The sequence below is a fragment of the Terrapene carolina genome, unplaced genomic scaffold, assembly GCF_002925995.2.
Source record: "Terrapene carolina triunguis isolate 2854851 unplaced genomic scaffold, T_m_triunguis-2.0 Scaffold233, whole genome shotgun sequence".
In the NCBI taxonomy this organism is placed as follows: Eukaryota; Metazoa; Chordata; order Testudines; family Emydidae; genus Terrapene; species Terrapene triunguis.
The window spans coordinates 3,940,532-3,957,208 of NW_020664584.1; the positions used below are offsets into that span (position 1 = coordinate 3,940,532).

Consider the following 16,677-nt stretch of genomic DNA (forward strand, 5'->3'; position numbering starts at 1 on the left):
TAAAGGTGATGGATGAGAGCTCTGTCTTCCTTGAGCCAAATGCTGTTCTCTGTTACGCTGTTGTAAATTCAGAAAGCACAACTGACTTCAAGGGCGACTGAGATAATGCTTTGGCCCATTTTCACTTTAACGGAGCTCAGCAGAGTTGAGACCCTGATTTGGACACTTTGATGTATAGCCCCCCTCTTCATTTTGAATTTTGGGCCTTTGTGCTGTTCTGTTAAATGTGGTAAAATATCAGTGACCCATAGCTGCAAAATCTGAATCAGATTTAAGAGGTAAAATCTGTTTCCTTTTATGAGACTTGGCCTGCTATAGTTTCCTTTTGCCATGTTTAATATGCTTTCCTGTCACAAACATAAAAGGTAAGAATTCATCCAGTATTTTGTATAAACCATATAAAGTGCTCCAGTATAAGACAGATTTGAGCCTTTTGCAAGGGTAAGTGGACTCATAAATGTAATCCCTCAAAATAGCAACAAATATGTAAAAATACCTGAGAAATCTGCAATTTTATCATTAAAGTACTCATTCCATTTTAGTTTGACTTTCTAAAGGAGGTCCAATATGTTGACAAGAACTTGGGAACTGAACAAATTGCAGTCCGGCTGTTGTATTTTCCACTGTCACAGGATCTTAAACAAATATAAGGTAAAATTTGCACCACAATCCACCTCTGGTAGGCATCCTCTATCACTAATGGCTACTTTTGAGGTCTTCCTGTACTTCAGAGTACAAATTATTACAACCTTTATGGATAGTGTCAGGTCTAATCTAGCTGCACAACTTCAGTTTTGAATTTGTTTTTATTAAATGTAAAGTTAGTAATAAGGTAACCATGTTTTCCTGGAACTTTGGGAGGAGAGAGAAATTCTAAGAAACACAGTTTGCTCAACAACTAAACAATTCCAGTGCACTATCTGACACACAAGCATTGTAGAATTCTGCTAGTGAACAAGAACCTAAAACTGAATTTGAGTACGAATTGCTTATAAACAGTGAATCTTAATAGACTTATTTTCATCATTTAAGTTGGGGAAAATGAAAAAGGGAAGCTCAACAAAACAGTGAGCATAGATTTTTAAAATCAACTTTAACCTCGAGGTATTAAAATAGGTTAAGTAATTTGTTTCTTTAACAAAATTAACAGTGCCTTTAAAGGCCACTTCTTATTAACTAATTCTTTATAGTTAATGATTTGTCATATAAACTGGATGTTACTATAGCATCTTGTCTTTATATTGAGCTCACCACAGCACTATTTGAGTATTTTGATCCCAAATGTCCTAAAATTTTCACAGTCTGTATTCTGCTGGGTATGTACACAAAGCAATCACTTCACCAACCACTAAAATGCTGCCATTTCTGCTGTCAGCTAGTGTTTTCCACCATGGCACTACACAACAGTTTAGGGCAAGTAATACAGATAACCAAAGGAAATAAGTCACTCTTTTGAATCATTTTTCCAATTAAACATCCAAAAAATTACACATAATTATTATGGAGCTATGGATTGTCAGAAGCTGTGAAAGGAGACTGAGTCAATACTTATCCATCTCACTTGTGTCAGCCTACCTTTTATGGCCCAGGTTCAACAAAGCACTTAAATGTGCTAAGCATGTGAGTAGCCTATTGACTTTAATGGAACTTGTAATGTCTCTAAAGTTAAGTGTGTGCTTATACGTGTAAGTTCTTTGCAGGATGAGGGCCACAGTTCCAATATTTTGTTTGCTGGATGGTTTCATCACCTGGACAATATTTAAATGTAGTTTTTGTTGTGTGAATTTAAAAAAAAACTATTTAGGCAGTATAAAATATTAAGAAAGTGATTGATAAGGCAAATAACCATTTACCTACTGGGATCAAATAGCAACAAAACTGTTCAGGACTTTCATGGTTCAGTATGCACTTTATCCTTTTTTAAAGCACCACTAATCTGTAAGCTACTAAGCTGTTCTGGTCTATTGGGTAGAAAGAGACTATGTTTTTTTATAATAAGGATACTTTACCTGATAGATTGGAATAGGTCCTTGGCTAATGAAGACATTAGTCTATTATGTAAGCCTCTCTTTAGCACTATATTTATCAATCTGAAGTAAGGACAGTCAAAGTACAGTTCCTTCGTGACCAGGGTATCATTAACTGCACTTAGTGAGTGCAGCAGAGCTTTATTTAAAAGTTCTTCATTGCTGAGATCGGTAGAATAATTGGTCATTATAGCTACCCATTGGAGCTCTTTCAGTAAACCCCGTTCTTATTGCTGTGGTATAGAGGAGAGACTTGCAGTGAAGAGAGAGGGAGAGGGTAAGGTCTAGATATATCTGGTGCCTATGGAAACCTTAGCATATGCTGAGTGGTAGTCAGTACTATTAGCTATTTGAGTATTGGAAGCTATTCAGAGAATCAGAGAATTGTAGGACTGGATGGGGCCTTGAGAGGTCTTCTAATTCAGCCCCCTGCACTCAAGGCAGGACTTAGTATTATTGAACCCTTTTCTGAGACTTGTTGGGCTGTAAACTTTGTTTTGCAAATCAAGGAATATGTGTGAGGTGGTGAGTGGGAGGAAGAGTGTTGTCCAAACAAATATTATTCTCAGACATGCTCAGATGCATTAGATCATTTATGTGGACAAACAGGGCAATACTGTACATAGGCATGCATTCCTGTTGTTGTCAGGGTTGATATGTGCTGATTAGTGACTCACATTGGCTCTGAACCTGCACTGCTGAAGTCAGGGTGGAATTTTTTCATTGACTTTGAGTCAGATATTGTTCAAATTGAAGTCCGACATCCTTGCAGATACTCAGCACCTGTCAGGATTTTGTGTGGTGCAAGTGACATTCACCCCTCGACAGAGGGCCATCACAAGCCATTTTGGGGAGTTATGAATAGTTGTGGGCTGGCCCTCTCTTCAGCGGTGAACTAAACCCTATATGAATAGATCATCTGCATGAATCCTAATGGAAGCTACACATGTACATTGAGATGAGGCCATTAGTGACATCCTAGGGTATTCACTGAATGGTAGCACACATCAGAGGACAAGCTCTTCCAGTGTTGAACATCCTAGCTACTTTGCTTCTGCCATCTTTAACTAGGCACCAGAGCTTGCCCACGTGCTTCCTGTTGATATTTTTGCCTTTAAACTTCACTTTTATTTTCTTTAGAGCTGCCCTTCAATGTCATTGATAAAATTATTTCCATGTTAGACCTTGATATTACACATTTGCCTTACACTGCAAATGTCAACCAATAGTGCTGTCTATCCTAGGTAAATACTACTGGAAACACAACCTCTAGCATTGCCTGGATGTTGTAACAGTAAAAGATAAATACTTATTACTTTTCACTTGAGGATTTCCACACAACTCGCATTTTATTTTAGTAAGGCTCAGAACTCTCTCCATGTGAGGTAGAGCCACAGCTCCATTGTATAGATAAGAAAACTAGGCTATAGAAATGTAGGGCCTGATCCAGACAGGCCTCATGTTGTCATGTGTGTCTTAGAGCAGAAAAGCAAGGAAATGTTTTGGATCACACATCACATAAATCACATCTTCCAGAAAATCTATCAATCAAAAATTGAGTCCGGGTCTCCAGGCTGCAAGTCCTGTGCCTCAACCAGACCATTCTGTCATTAAGAATGCCCATGATTTCGCGCTTTTGGAATGGAGATAATATCTACTTTGTACTGTCATTGACAATGCTTGGTGTTCCCTTTGGTCACAGTAAGTCATTCCCATCTGTGGAAAGCCTTTGAGAACATCCACATGCTGGATCACAGGAAATCTGTCAAACTGACTTATCTGAATACACATCCTCTTTTGTGTCCCATTGTACACTTCTAGCTAGTGACTGTAATGCTTGTTCTTTCTGTCTGGTTATTCTTGCCCATGGTGCAGACAGACCCCTGCACTAGACGTTATTTAGTTCAAGACTTAGTGAAGGGAAACTATCAGTTGGGTGAAAACCATTGAAAGATGCTGATAATCTAACAGTATCTATGGGCCACCATTATCCAACCCTTGGAAACCATTTAAAAAAGGAGTATAGTTTAATAATACCTGTGATTTACCACTGTCTAGTCCTGGGATGTCATTGAAAATTTCTGCAGTCAGCTATTGCACAAGCAGCAGAATCTACTGAAAAGGTCTATGGCTCACAATTAGGAAACTGTGGGGAAATCTTCATTCCTAGTTCTGGGTATTGCATCCCATAATTCTTTGGGTTTATATAAGGCAAGAGAGCTGCAGACATTTTTTCCCCCCAAAGGACACTGGTGTACAAACTGGAACTGGTACAAATAGGTGTTACAAATTTTGTCTCTTTTTTATTTTTTGGCTAACAAATTATGAAATAATCCTTACTTTCTTCAAATATTTAGTTCAGATATCTGGTATTTGTATCATAGGGTTGGTAATTTAAGTAATATGGTATCAATTCCTGCTTCCTGATAGAATTTCTGGAACAGGAAAAAAAATGAATAACACTTTTCATGGTATAAATTTACACAAGAATAATTGTTTTCTAAAATTATGATACTCCTTAAATTTCTTGTGTGACTATCTGGAAGTCATCCAAATGAATGCATATGACCCCATGAATCCAAATGAACTGAAGTTGCTGTTTATATGCATGGAAATGTTTGTGACTCTAGCTTTTTTACTACTTGACTAGTTCAATAAAATGCATGCTTGCCAAATAAAACACATGGGCCTGTTTTTGCCCTAACAATTGACAAGGGAATAGTAACTGTAAGAAATGTCTCAAATAACTTTGAATTTCTATGTGCACACCTGTCTTCAGTCCCCTCAGCCAGAGGGGAGCAGATTTCTGAGGATATGCACAAAGGTGCACAAGTTCTAAACTGTTTTTTTACTATACCGTGCGGATTATTTTCATTATCCAATACCATGTGTCATCATGCTCACCATAGACTGTTTCTTAAATGACGATATTGTAACTGTGTGCCCTACTAAGATATGTGCAAACAACATGGCATTTGAAGCACATACCTAAAAAGGTATGAGTATTTGCCTCAATAACCAGGGCAGGTTAAAATACCTGTTTGGTTTGCTCTACTTTGGTGTAGAAGAAATGTACTGCAGTTCATACTTTTCTTCACTAATGTTAACCTCCAGATCATGTCACAAGGTCAATTTGTTCCTCCAGACTTCTTTGTTAGAGGGAAAGAGTGGGTTGGTTTGGATGGTGGGAGAATTTTGATGGGAGGAGGCACAGGTGAAATTTGAGTCCATACTGTTTATCAGGTGTATTGAGAGAAATTCGGGGCCCCACTCCTCCCATTTCATTTTATTTACACAGATGTGACCGATGTTTGAGCTTAGGGCCCCGGTACAGTTGTCTCCCTTTCTCCTCCCCTCTCATCATGGACATTGGCCCAAGTTGTTGCTGTTCAATATTTTTACATATGCCCACATGTTGGGAGGAATGTTTTTCCGAATAACAACCTACATCCCTGTTTCCCTTAACCTTCCTCTATTTTTCACATTATCCTCAGCCCCCACATTACAAGCCTGCCCCACTTTCTTGTGTAAAATTACCATCACATTTTAGAACACACTTTCTCCTATACATATTCCCTTGCAAACCCCAAATACGCATATTCATTCTCATCTGTTGATAGTGTTGTTATTCCCTATTAGAATATTTAAAATAACGATCTTTCCAAAAATATTTAACTTTCCTATCCAGTTGGACAAACATAGCTCCCCCCACCCCTACTTTCTGATCAGATTTGAAATTAGCATTGCTCTTTTTATACCCTACGTGCACATCATTGATGCTAGTGCATCATTGATGCTAGTGCTGCAGACCTGTTGGCTACTGATGCAGGACAGAACGTTGTATATGTGTAGGTTCTATTTCAAGTGTTTTGTCTTTTAATTTCACATTGTGGTGTGCTTTTTTTTCTCTTTGAAATGGTTTGGGGCAAAATTCTGCCCGGGAGCGTGTGCATAGAGCTTCTGCTGGTGCTACTGGAAGGTACATTCATGTGTTCAGGGACTGAATTTGGCCCTACGAAGAACATTAGCCATTGGATTATAATAACTTTAAGGTCAGACTTTGCAGTCAAGCAGTTTGACAGTGTTCCGTTTATTTTGCACTCATTCTTTAATGACGGCAATATTTTTCACTTCTAAACAGCGTGATTGTACAAAACCAGCAGTGAAATGGCATTAATGGAGGTCTTACTCTGGTGATCACGAGGGGCTGTCAGTGGCTCATTTCTTCAGCTGTCACTTGTCAGAACACACTCATGTAATCTTAATGAACAGTGTGCAAAGCCATTAAAAACTCAATTACTGCTTTCTTTTTACTGCAGACGTGAGAAAATGCAATCATAAAGTGCTGATGTGTAAACACAATAGCCACCATCTGCTACATAGTAGCATTTCAGCTCTGCAAAGAGGATATACGTTGCAGATGCATCAATAATAGGAGGCTTATCAAGGCATCATTATGCACCAAGGGGGGAATTTTTTTTTTAATTTTATGGCCAGCTAGAGAGCACTTCATTGTTTAATTCACCAATTTTCAGCAGTATAGTTGTTAACTATGAAACAGTGTTCAGTGTTTATGTTCACTGTCATTCTAGTGGATTTTTTAAAAATCATTTCATTTACCATCTTCCTTTCCTACTTGTTCCTGACTGATCTGAATATAACAGATTCATTTTGTGATTTTTCAGGACACTAGCAGTAACAGTAATATATTGTTTAAAATAACCTGTTGATCAAAGAATACTAAATTAAGTTCAAGCTGGTTTAAGAAACACTCTTGTTTACGATAAGTATGAAGACATGTTCTTTTGCACCACACACAAAACTTTTTCTTGAGCTCTTGGTGTACAGTTCACTACATATTTTTTGTTGCTGTCTTAAGATGTTTAATTTCCCACAAGAAAGTAGAAAACTGGGAGTGTGGGTGGGTATGATTTTTATTTTTCACAACCAAATATACAGTGGTCAAGTTAAAAAACAAAACAAACACTTGCCAGTTTTACCTAAGATTACTACCATTTTTATCTATGGTTTTTATAGCTGTCGCTGTATGTCTTTCAATGATTTGTTGAACAATGTGGCTTGTATGTTCTACATGTTAGTTCCTTCTATGTTTCTCTGACCTCTGATCAGTGTCATGTCTCCTAACGATGGATGAGCCCAAGTCACGAAGCTTGAATCCAGGTTTAAACTTCCCCAAATATAGGATTGTTTGAGTGGGATTTTCAAAGGAATTCAGCATTGGCTTCATTCTGCTCTCATTTCAGTCAATGAGAGATTTACTCTCAGGGTGGACATGATTTAAATCAAATTGATTTAAATCATGATTTAAATCACTAGTCAGGAAGACTCAAATTAATCATGGATTTCTACATAAAAGTGCATTATTGTTGGTTGCTATAACCTTAATATATATTCTTCACAACTCAGAGATAGATGTAGGTTTCATTTTTAGAAGATACACACTATACATTTTTAAGTGATTTATTTTGAAAACTTTTCAGATTAGTTTTATAGCTATATCAGAAAATGAATGATTGTTTGGTTATTTCATTTACCAAAGGTAATTGAAGCAGATATTTATGAAGCCATTGGGAGGTGAACGATCTCCAATTCAACAAGTTAATCATTGCTATTTGGAGGATTTTCTTGCCATGCTGTATTAGGAGGAGAACATCACCAGACAGACATTTAAATTGTTTTATTTAACTAAAACAACAGTTATGTAGTCTGGATTTTTTTCTTCAACAGCAAACATATAATATTTTAACAAAACAAGCATATGAATTTTTGAATTTAGTCAAACATTCAAGTTTTTAAAATCAGGTTTGTTTTTGTTAAAATTGTTTTTAACTAAAATAGTTAAATGAAATATTAAAAAAAAATTAAATCGACTATGTCAGCCAGGTAAACATGAGAAACTTAAAATATTAGTTTCTGCAGCTAACTCAGTCATCTTTGCCTTCATTTTCCTGTTTGTTCATAATCTGGAAAAGGAAAACAAGCTTTCCTGCTTTTTCAGGTCCCAAACGATTTCTCAATTTGGAATGAATTAGTCCAAAGGAAGAAAATATTCTTTCTACACCGGCAGAAGAAGCTACTGCTGTTAAAAGTGAGATTATCACTTCAACAGTCTCTGAATCCAAGTGCCTAAGTGATTTCCACCAGTTCACTGGTATGACTTTCTTTAAAACGTCATCAGCAATCATATATTTCTTGAATGATTCACCCTTAGCTCTGAAGTTTATTGTATTTGGCATTATGGAGGGATGATTGCTGGATGTCCATGGCAAAGCCAACTCCTCTTCTTCAGCAGTTAAGGTTTGACCCTGGTACCGAGTATTGAGAATATTTGCAAGAAAATGAGCTGGAGATAGTGCTTGTCCCATTCATTTTTTTTAAATGCTTGTAATTTAACTCTGTCATTGACTATTTCTCTTTTTAAGATCTCACTCAGTTCCTTCCAAATTTCAACAGCATCAGCAATAAAATAGCTATTTCCCTGCACTTTGTTCAAGGCTACAGAAATAAGCTTCAGGGTACTCAGCATGTGTATAGCATTTCTCTTAAGCCCAATGTTGAGAACTTTGGCTGTGACAGTGCCATCTATTTTTTCATGATTTTGTTCACAAACTGTCATCAAGTTAGGCCAATTCTTGATATACTGCTCAAAACAGTCCACTATTGAGTTCCATCACACGTCTTGTGGGAGAGTGAGCTTGGTTCCTCCCACTTTTTCTGCAAAGTGGTTGTTATGGAAGTATTTTGCCATTTCAACAATATTAGCCTTTATTTCTGCAACACTGAAGTCTATAGGCTAGGAGGTGCATCAAATGAGACTGCAACCATATATTATTAGCTTGAGACTCTCCTAAATTTCTTCTCATCTTGGATACATTTGCAGCATTGTCTGTGACCAAGTTGCGTACTAGACATTTACTTTTTTTTCTCAGTTTGTTATAGCTTTTTCTGCTACTTTTTGTAAGTATTCTGCTGTGGGTGCATTTCCTGATGTGTCAATTGTTTCTGTAAGGAAGACAGTCCCTTCTTCTGTCGTCACACAAGCACATACAACAGGAGCATTGTGGACATTGCTCCACCCATGAAGACTCAGCTTAACAATTTCACCCTCTAGATCTTTTGCACACTGCTCAATTTCTCTTTCATACACTTTATCCAGCAATTTGCCTGCGACATCTGCTCTGTTGGGTGGACTGTATCCTGGTCTTAATGACTGAACCATGTTAATGAAGCGTGGGTTCTCAGTCATACGGAAAGAAGAGTTTGTTGCATAAACAAACCAGTCAATTTTTTCATCAATTACCTCTTTTTGTAATCTGCTGGTTCTTATCACAAACTTATCTATGGTTGTTTCTGGATGATGGAGATTTTCTTTTTCTTTTTGCTACAGGTGATATACTGTGGCTATGTGACATACATGATGTGACTGAAACACTATCTTTGGCAGATAACTCTGAAACTATAGAAAACGATGGTGATCTTGAAGGTGGATAGTCTTCAGAATCCTGTATGTTAAGGATGGATTCTCCTAAACAAAATAAGTCAATGCAGTTATTTAATTATTATTACCATACTGCTCATTTAGTATTACTCATTGCATTCACTGACACTCAGTACAACTTTAAAAGTGAAATTGTAAAAGGAAGATCTGCCTATTTCAGCTATTTATTTTTTATCACAACTGCACCTAAAATGATAGTACCACAGAGTAACAACTATGTTTGTTGCTCAAACATGAGAATTCAAGAATAGTCCAGAAAGAAGACAGGCATAGTCCCTAAGAAAAGTATGAAATAAAAAAGTTTACCAACCTGAAGATCCTGCATGTTCAGACATGTTCCTTTCATCATTTTCAGCATAGCTTCCTCCTGAGAAGGAACACTTCTCATGATGATGTTTCATTCGGGTAACCAAGCCTTGCATTTCTTTGTTGCACTGTTTTGCATTTTGCATGCATGCTTGTTTTACCCACAGGTAGACAACTTCATTAAAATATTCCCAAACTGGGTCTCTTTTACGGACTGCTGACATTATAGGTTTTCCCTTCTAGTGAGAGAATGGTATGGTAGATCTCAAATCAATGAAGGCTACACTCAGAAAGACCTCAAGACTTCTAGAGTATGTTGCTCAAACAGTTTCACTTTTGTTGCTACTGCCTGTCCCTCCCTTCTCACATTTATCTACAGACTTCTGCTCCTTGTCCAGATCTATTCCGCCCCCAACAATCTTCTATTCTTTGAACTTTTTGAAACTTTGCACTTTTAGAGAGAGGTAAGGGATTGACTCTGTGTACACAAATTTGCTGAGGGACAATAGAGTTGAGGTCTGTTATTTCTCACCTCTATATATTGTTTGTTTATTTATTTGAAAACATTTTTTGCTGTTAACAAGCATGTTATCTCTGGAGACACAAATCCACAGTTTGAGAACTGCAAAACTAAGGATCTCTGATGGTATCTTCTAGACTGAGCACTGAATCCCATTGGGTAGATAGAAAGATTAACCTAAATAATCTGTACAGAAGCCCCTGGAACCCCATGAGATTGGGTCCCTAATCCATGAACTATTGGAACACATTTACAAAACTTTTCTTAAACATTACATGAATAGATTGTCTCATACTATAGAATTAGAATTTATAATCCCTATTCCACGATGAGATATCTTTGAGCTATAATGTATCTTAATTAAAACTATCTTTAGATAGTTTTTTTTCCTCAAAAAGCATTTTATCAAAAAAATCCGATTTAAATAAAAAACTCAATTTAAATAAAAAAGATTTGATATTTTTTTTAATTATGGATTTTTATTCAGCCTGTTTACTATTATATTTGGTGGGAGCAGAACTGGGTCAACAGTGAACGCTTTTTAAAATCCCAGCATTTGACCTTGTGCTTTGGCGTGGTCTTCCAATTACAGAGAGGGATCAGCTGCAAAGTTTGGATTCAGATCTAAAGTTTCTGAAAGTCCAAGGGTGCTTGAATTTGAAGTTTTCTTGGGTAACATCCATTTCTATTTCTACCAACTTGAGATGTAGGTTAGAACGGCCCTGAAAGGATCTGCCTGTCAGTTTTTTCTTGTTGCTCAGTGCAGTCGTTTTCTCATCTTTACTTACATTGTGGCTGAATTTCCTAAAGTCCCAAGAGACTTTTTTTCCCCTTTAGTATAAAAGACTTCCTTCCTTCTGCATCTTTGCCTCTCTTGATCCTTTATTGAGAGAGAGAGAGAGAGAGAGGGTGCGTATGAACATGGCCGGGGGGGGGGAAAGGATTTTGTGGGGGAATGCTGCCAGTGTCCGTTGATAAAAAATTATAGCATATGGCTGTTCACTGAGCAGATTTGATCAAAATGTTTATCTGGCTCATCTGGGTGTCTGTCACACTGCTGCAGCGTGGATTAGAAAGGAAAAGGGAACTTCTATAGGTTAGAACTGAAGTGAGCCTTTCCAAACTCAATCTTCTGTGAACTGCAAGAGGCCAGCAGAGAAATACATTTGTAGCATGACTTGGCAGCAGTATCGGAACTGAGAATGTCAAGAGGGTTGCGTTTGATTAAAAATTATCATGCCTGGCTGCTGAAACACAGAGATTTTTTTCCCTCCTCTCAATACTTTTTTTTCCAATTTTCCTGCCTGTGCCCACACTGAAAGCCGATTCTTTGAATAGAATCGAACCAAATAACTCCCTTAACGGCTTTCTCATTGCTAATGTGTTTTGTCACCTTGATGCATCTGTGAAGAGACAAGTTTAAAACCAACGTGTCTCAAAATAAAATGCTTGGTGTAGCAAGCTATGAGTTCCTCAACACCCACTGCTGTGGTTTATATAAGGTAAGCTCCATGGTAAACAAACTCATGAATCCCTTCTAATCTTATACCACCTCCCACTCGAGCATTTTCACTCTGAATGCCACTTGTGTCCAGTTCCTCCCACGAGTGGTTTAACGGTCCTTATTGCATTGTTTCTAGCTGGGATGTCACTGTTACACTCACGCGTTTAATTCTGCTGGACTTTGGCAAATGGGGGTGCTGTTAATGCAGGGGAGTGTTTAGAGGTTTACTATACAGAGATGTTGGGTTGGATCTTGTGCTGGCGTAAGCTGGCACAGGTCTGCAACGGTGCTACACTGACTTATGGCAATTGGGGGCCTCACCCACTGCATCCTTTTATATTGGGCATGCCATAGGGGGAGCCAGGTATGCAAGGGTGTACACACATTGTGTAGGGCTGGTTACTACATGAATATGGCACTACCAAATTCATGGTCCATTTTGGTAAATTTCATGTTCATAGGATTTCAAAAATCTTAAATTTCACAGTTTCAGATATTTAAATCTGAAATTTCACAGTTCTGTAACTGGGGGGGTTCCGACCCAAAAGGAAGTTGTGGGGGGTTCGCAGGGCTATTGTAGGGGGGTCGCGGCATTGCCACCCTTACTTCTGTGCTGCTGCTGGTGGTGTCGCTGCTTTCAGAGCTGGGTGCCCAGCCAGCAGTGGCCGCTCTCCAGCAGCCCAGCTCTGAAGGCAGCGCAGAAGTAAGGATGGCAATACCGTGACCCACTTATAATTGCCAGATTTCATGGGGAGTCCATATTTCATGGTCCATGATGAGTTTTTCATGGCCATGAATTTGGTAAGTCTCTATACATGAAGCATGGAACAAAAAGATGTATCTTAATTTTAACTCGGAAGGAATATTTTCCTGCCCTGTTATATAAAATGAAATTGACAGAAGAAAATTCAAAAATAAGAACTCTTATAATACTCTGGTGTTAGCGGGCCCAAAATGTACTTGAATCTCTACCTGGTAAGTTTAATATCCATAAAATAGGAGGCTTCAGCTCCATGAAATGAACGTTTTGTTTTCTGACTGCTGCGGATCATGTAGAATCATTTACTTTTCTGATACAATTGCTCTGAAAAACCCAAACCAAAAACCCTCTTCTCTTCCCTTCCCCTTTTCCCTTCTTTCTCTCTAGGTTCCTTCATGATGGTGAATAGCTCTGGACGGGCATCTGGGCAGAAAGCTCACTTGCTGTTGCCCACCTTGAAGGAAAATGACACTCACTGCATCGACTTTCACTACTACCTGTCTAGCAGAGACCGCTCCAGCCCTGGCTCGTTGAATGTCTACGTGAAGGTTAACGGTGGACCACAGGGCAACCCCATCTGGAATGTGTCGGGGATTGTTACTGAAGGTTGGGTGAAGGCAGAGCTTGCCATCAGTACATTCTGGCCACACTTTTATCAGGTATGTGTTTGTAATATTTCCTCCACCAAAGATTTGCTCTGTTGCTCTGAGTTTGGGGCTGGGCTATTGTTAGTCAAGGAGGTCATGAATGTTAGTTCTGAAATAAAAATACTTAAGTTTTTTTCCTGTACAATATTGGAACAATTGTTACAATATGTCATGAGCTCTCACCCCATCACAGGCAAGAAAGGGTTGAAGTTCCAGTTCATCATTCACTTCACCTGGGTGGTAATGAGGTAGTTCCTTGTCAGTCAGGAGAGGTGGGACTAAGGAAGGATCAGGTAATAACAGGCATCTCGGCCTTACAAATAGGTTGAGAGTCAAGAAGAGAGGAGCTGCTGGCTGACTGGCTTGCTCACTCCCGTGAAGGGGTAAGGTGCTAGAGGCCTCAGGAAGACTTGAGCTGGGCAGAGCAATACTCAATAGCAGAGCTGGAGAAAGGCAAGGGGATGAGCACAGGGCCCAGAGGATAGTTAATGAATCTTTGGGACTACACCTGGACATTTTGTCACCTTGGAAGTGAGCTGAAATATCCACTTTTCAGCTGGAGAGCTGACTGGCATGTAAAGGCAGATGGCCTAAAGGGGGCACTAGAGGAGAAGAAACTCTGCAACACTGCATGCAGACATGAGGGGAGAGATTTATGGGACCTGCTGGCAAGAGGCAGTTTATTCTAGCTGTCTGACTGAGGGACAGGATTCCTGGATTCTGGTCCTGCCTCTGCTCCTTGGTCTCTTTCTGAATCTCTTTGGGGCAACCTCCCTGCCTCAGTTTCCCCATCTGTAAAATGGGGTAAACACTTACCTCCCCAATTAGTGCTGTGAGGCTTCCTTTGCTGATAGCTGACCTGCTTTGATATCCTCTTATGAGTGGTGCTTATACAAGTAAAGAGTTTTAGAACTGGCCTTGTGTGTGGTGATTTTGTATGGTGGGAGCCTCCAGGCATCTTGAAGCATGCTGCTTTCTTAAGAACATAAAAATAGCCCTACTGAGTCAGACCAAAGGTCCATCTAGCCCAGTATCCTGTCTTCTGACAGTGGCCACTGCCAGGTGCCCCAGAGGGAATGAACAGAACAGGTAATCATCAAGTGATCCATCCTCTGTTGCTCATTCCTAGCTTCTGGCAAACAGAGGCTAGGGACACCATTCCTGTCCATCCTGGCTAATAGCCATTGATGGACCTATTCTCCATGAATTTCTTCAACACTCTTGCTTCTAGAAGGCTTTCGGCTTCTGGAGGGAGGGCTTTATTGAACCGGTTGTTGGTCAGCACTGATGTGTTCTGAGAATAAGGATGTGTAAACCCTTCCACCTGCATTTACCATGGCTCTGCATAAAATTGGGTAAATATACATGCACATTTATCTAGACATTTAACTAACTATCTGCACATACTTAACCCAGTTTGCCCATGCACCCAACTGACTGCATGAGCAAGAGCGCTTGACATTTGTTCACTCACCTTTGCATTTGGGTGGTTGCTCTGTTTTTGAAAGCTTGGCCCAGATTCCTAATCTGAGTGGGCTCTTCATCTGTTTGCTTTTTCTCCTGAGTCCTCCCTTCCCCTGTTGGAGTTACTGAGTTGAACTTAACACCAGCAGCCTGGCATCTAATAGGGCATCTTTGGATTGATTTTTGCCATCTTGTAAGCTTGCTAAATAAAGTGGAATACGTTTAGAGTAAGGGCTGCTTGTGGCACAGTTTTGCCTTTGCTGCCTAGCTGGCTCCTTCCCTGAGTCTTAGAGTAACTTCCTCTCTGGTGTCTCAAGCTCTTCTCCCTTTCCCCAAGAGCGGGAGGTAGGTCAGAACTACATCCGCTGGAACTGTGCCAGCTCCCACCAAGATTGATAGTCCTGCTAGTTTAAAAGCCCAGGCCCCTTTCAGACTGGAGGGAATGTTGAATGAAAGTTAGCCCATCTGAATTCCAGTGAGTGCCGATGATGATGATTTCTGTGGTATGGATACCTGTCTACTGGGAACAGGACTAAGAGCAGCAAACCCATTGCATCCTGTCCCAGTCCTGGTTTCTGAAACGAGTAAGAACAGATCCTTCCCAGCAGTCAGCCTCAAATGGGCAGGGAATTAGAGCTAGGGAAGAATAGTCAAGTTTCTTAAGTCTTAGACTGTGAGGTGCTTCATATACCAATCCTGAACTGAAACTACATGCTTTGACCTTCCGGCATTCCATGCAGATTGTGCACATTGTGGACATAACAGTGGGCACTCCTAGCACAAGGAGCAAGCGGACAGTCTCATTCTGCTGCTGTTCAAGTTCCTGAATCAATTTCACTCAAGTAGGACCACATGACAGTAGCCTAATCTGGACCATGGCCCTTTCATATAATGCTGAGCACTCATTCAGGAGCATCCCCACCACGAGCTACTGTCTTGGTGCCAACATCTGAGTGTATCCAGGGCTACTGGGGGATTTAGTGTAGTTTACCATGATTTTTTGTTTGCTGACAGCAGGACGTCATCAGCTGTTAATCAGGGTTTTTTCAGTGACATCAGAGAGTTGCCTGGGTGAAAGATGTTAGAAATGTCGATCAAGTCCAGACGTGGTTGGAATGTCATAGTAGTTGTCTCATTATTAGTCTTTCCCAAACAGAGGCTGGGCTTCAGTTAGCTAAGCCGGATTTCACACCAAGAGGACTATTTTTAAGCAGCAGATAAATTCTATATACTCAAGTGCAGGTAGCACTCTACTCTTCTGGAATGGTTCCCTAGAGGAAGAAGGGAGGCGGGTGGTTCAGGACTATTTAGATTGAAGAAACTGTTCATCCAAAGAAGGGAGGCAGATGTAGAGAGCAGCTGCAGTGCTGTCTGGGGGTTGGGAGTCAGCTGGCTTTGTGAGATCAGGGAGTAGCTGTGCTGTGCAAAGGGACCACTGCAATTTTATTTACGCAGAAGCACTAATATGCCACGTTAGGGGCTAAGTGAAGTGAAACTTTATTAGGAATGTGCATGCCATGCTTGGGCTCTTGCTGACTTTTCCAGGAGAAACTCATTATAGTTGAAGGTTTCAATTATATTTTACTACATTAATTTTGCAGCCACCTGTTTACTGCACCATCATGTGGCCTGTTCCAAACTCCTTTCTATGCACTTTCTTGGTCTTAATTCAGTAAATGAGTGCACTTTCTTTTCATGCAGGACACTTTTACCATTCTATCAGAGACAAAAAGGAATGGCAAGGAACTGCCCACTACACATTGTAGGAGAGGTACATAAATTGCTGATCAGAGGCACAAATGGGGTAGGAATTACTGTAGATAACATTCCACAGCTGAGTGTACTTTCTTTTCCCCCTTGCTTTTAATAACTGGATGGGATGTTGGTTTTTTTTAAATCTGAACCATGGTGGCTTCTTCCCTTCCAGCTG

At 39.7% G+C, this 16,677-nt stretch overlaps 1 protein-coding gene across 1 annotated transcript in view; it reads left to right on the forward strand.

Moving 5' to 3' along the window:
• The window catches only part of PTPRT (protein tyrosine phosphatase receptor type T), a 697,808-nt gene that overhangs the window by 238,359 nt on the left and 442,772 nt on the right, over positions 1-16,677 (forward strand). Inside the window, exon 3 of the mRNA XM_026656812.2 lies at positions 13,024-13,295. Coding sequence (XP_026512597.1) covers positions 13,024-13,295 — 272 coding nt within the window. The remainder of the gene's footprint in view (positions 1-13,023; positions 13,296-16,677) is intronic.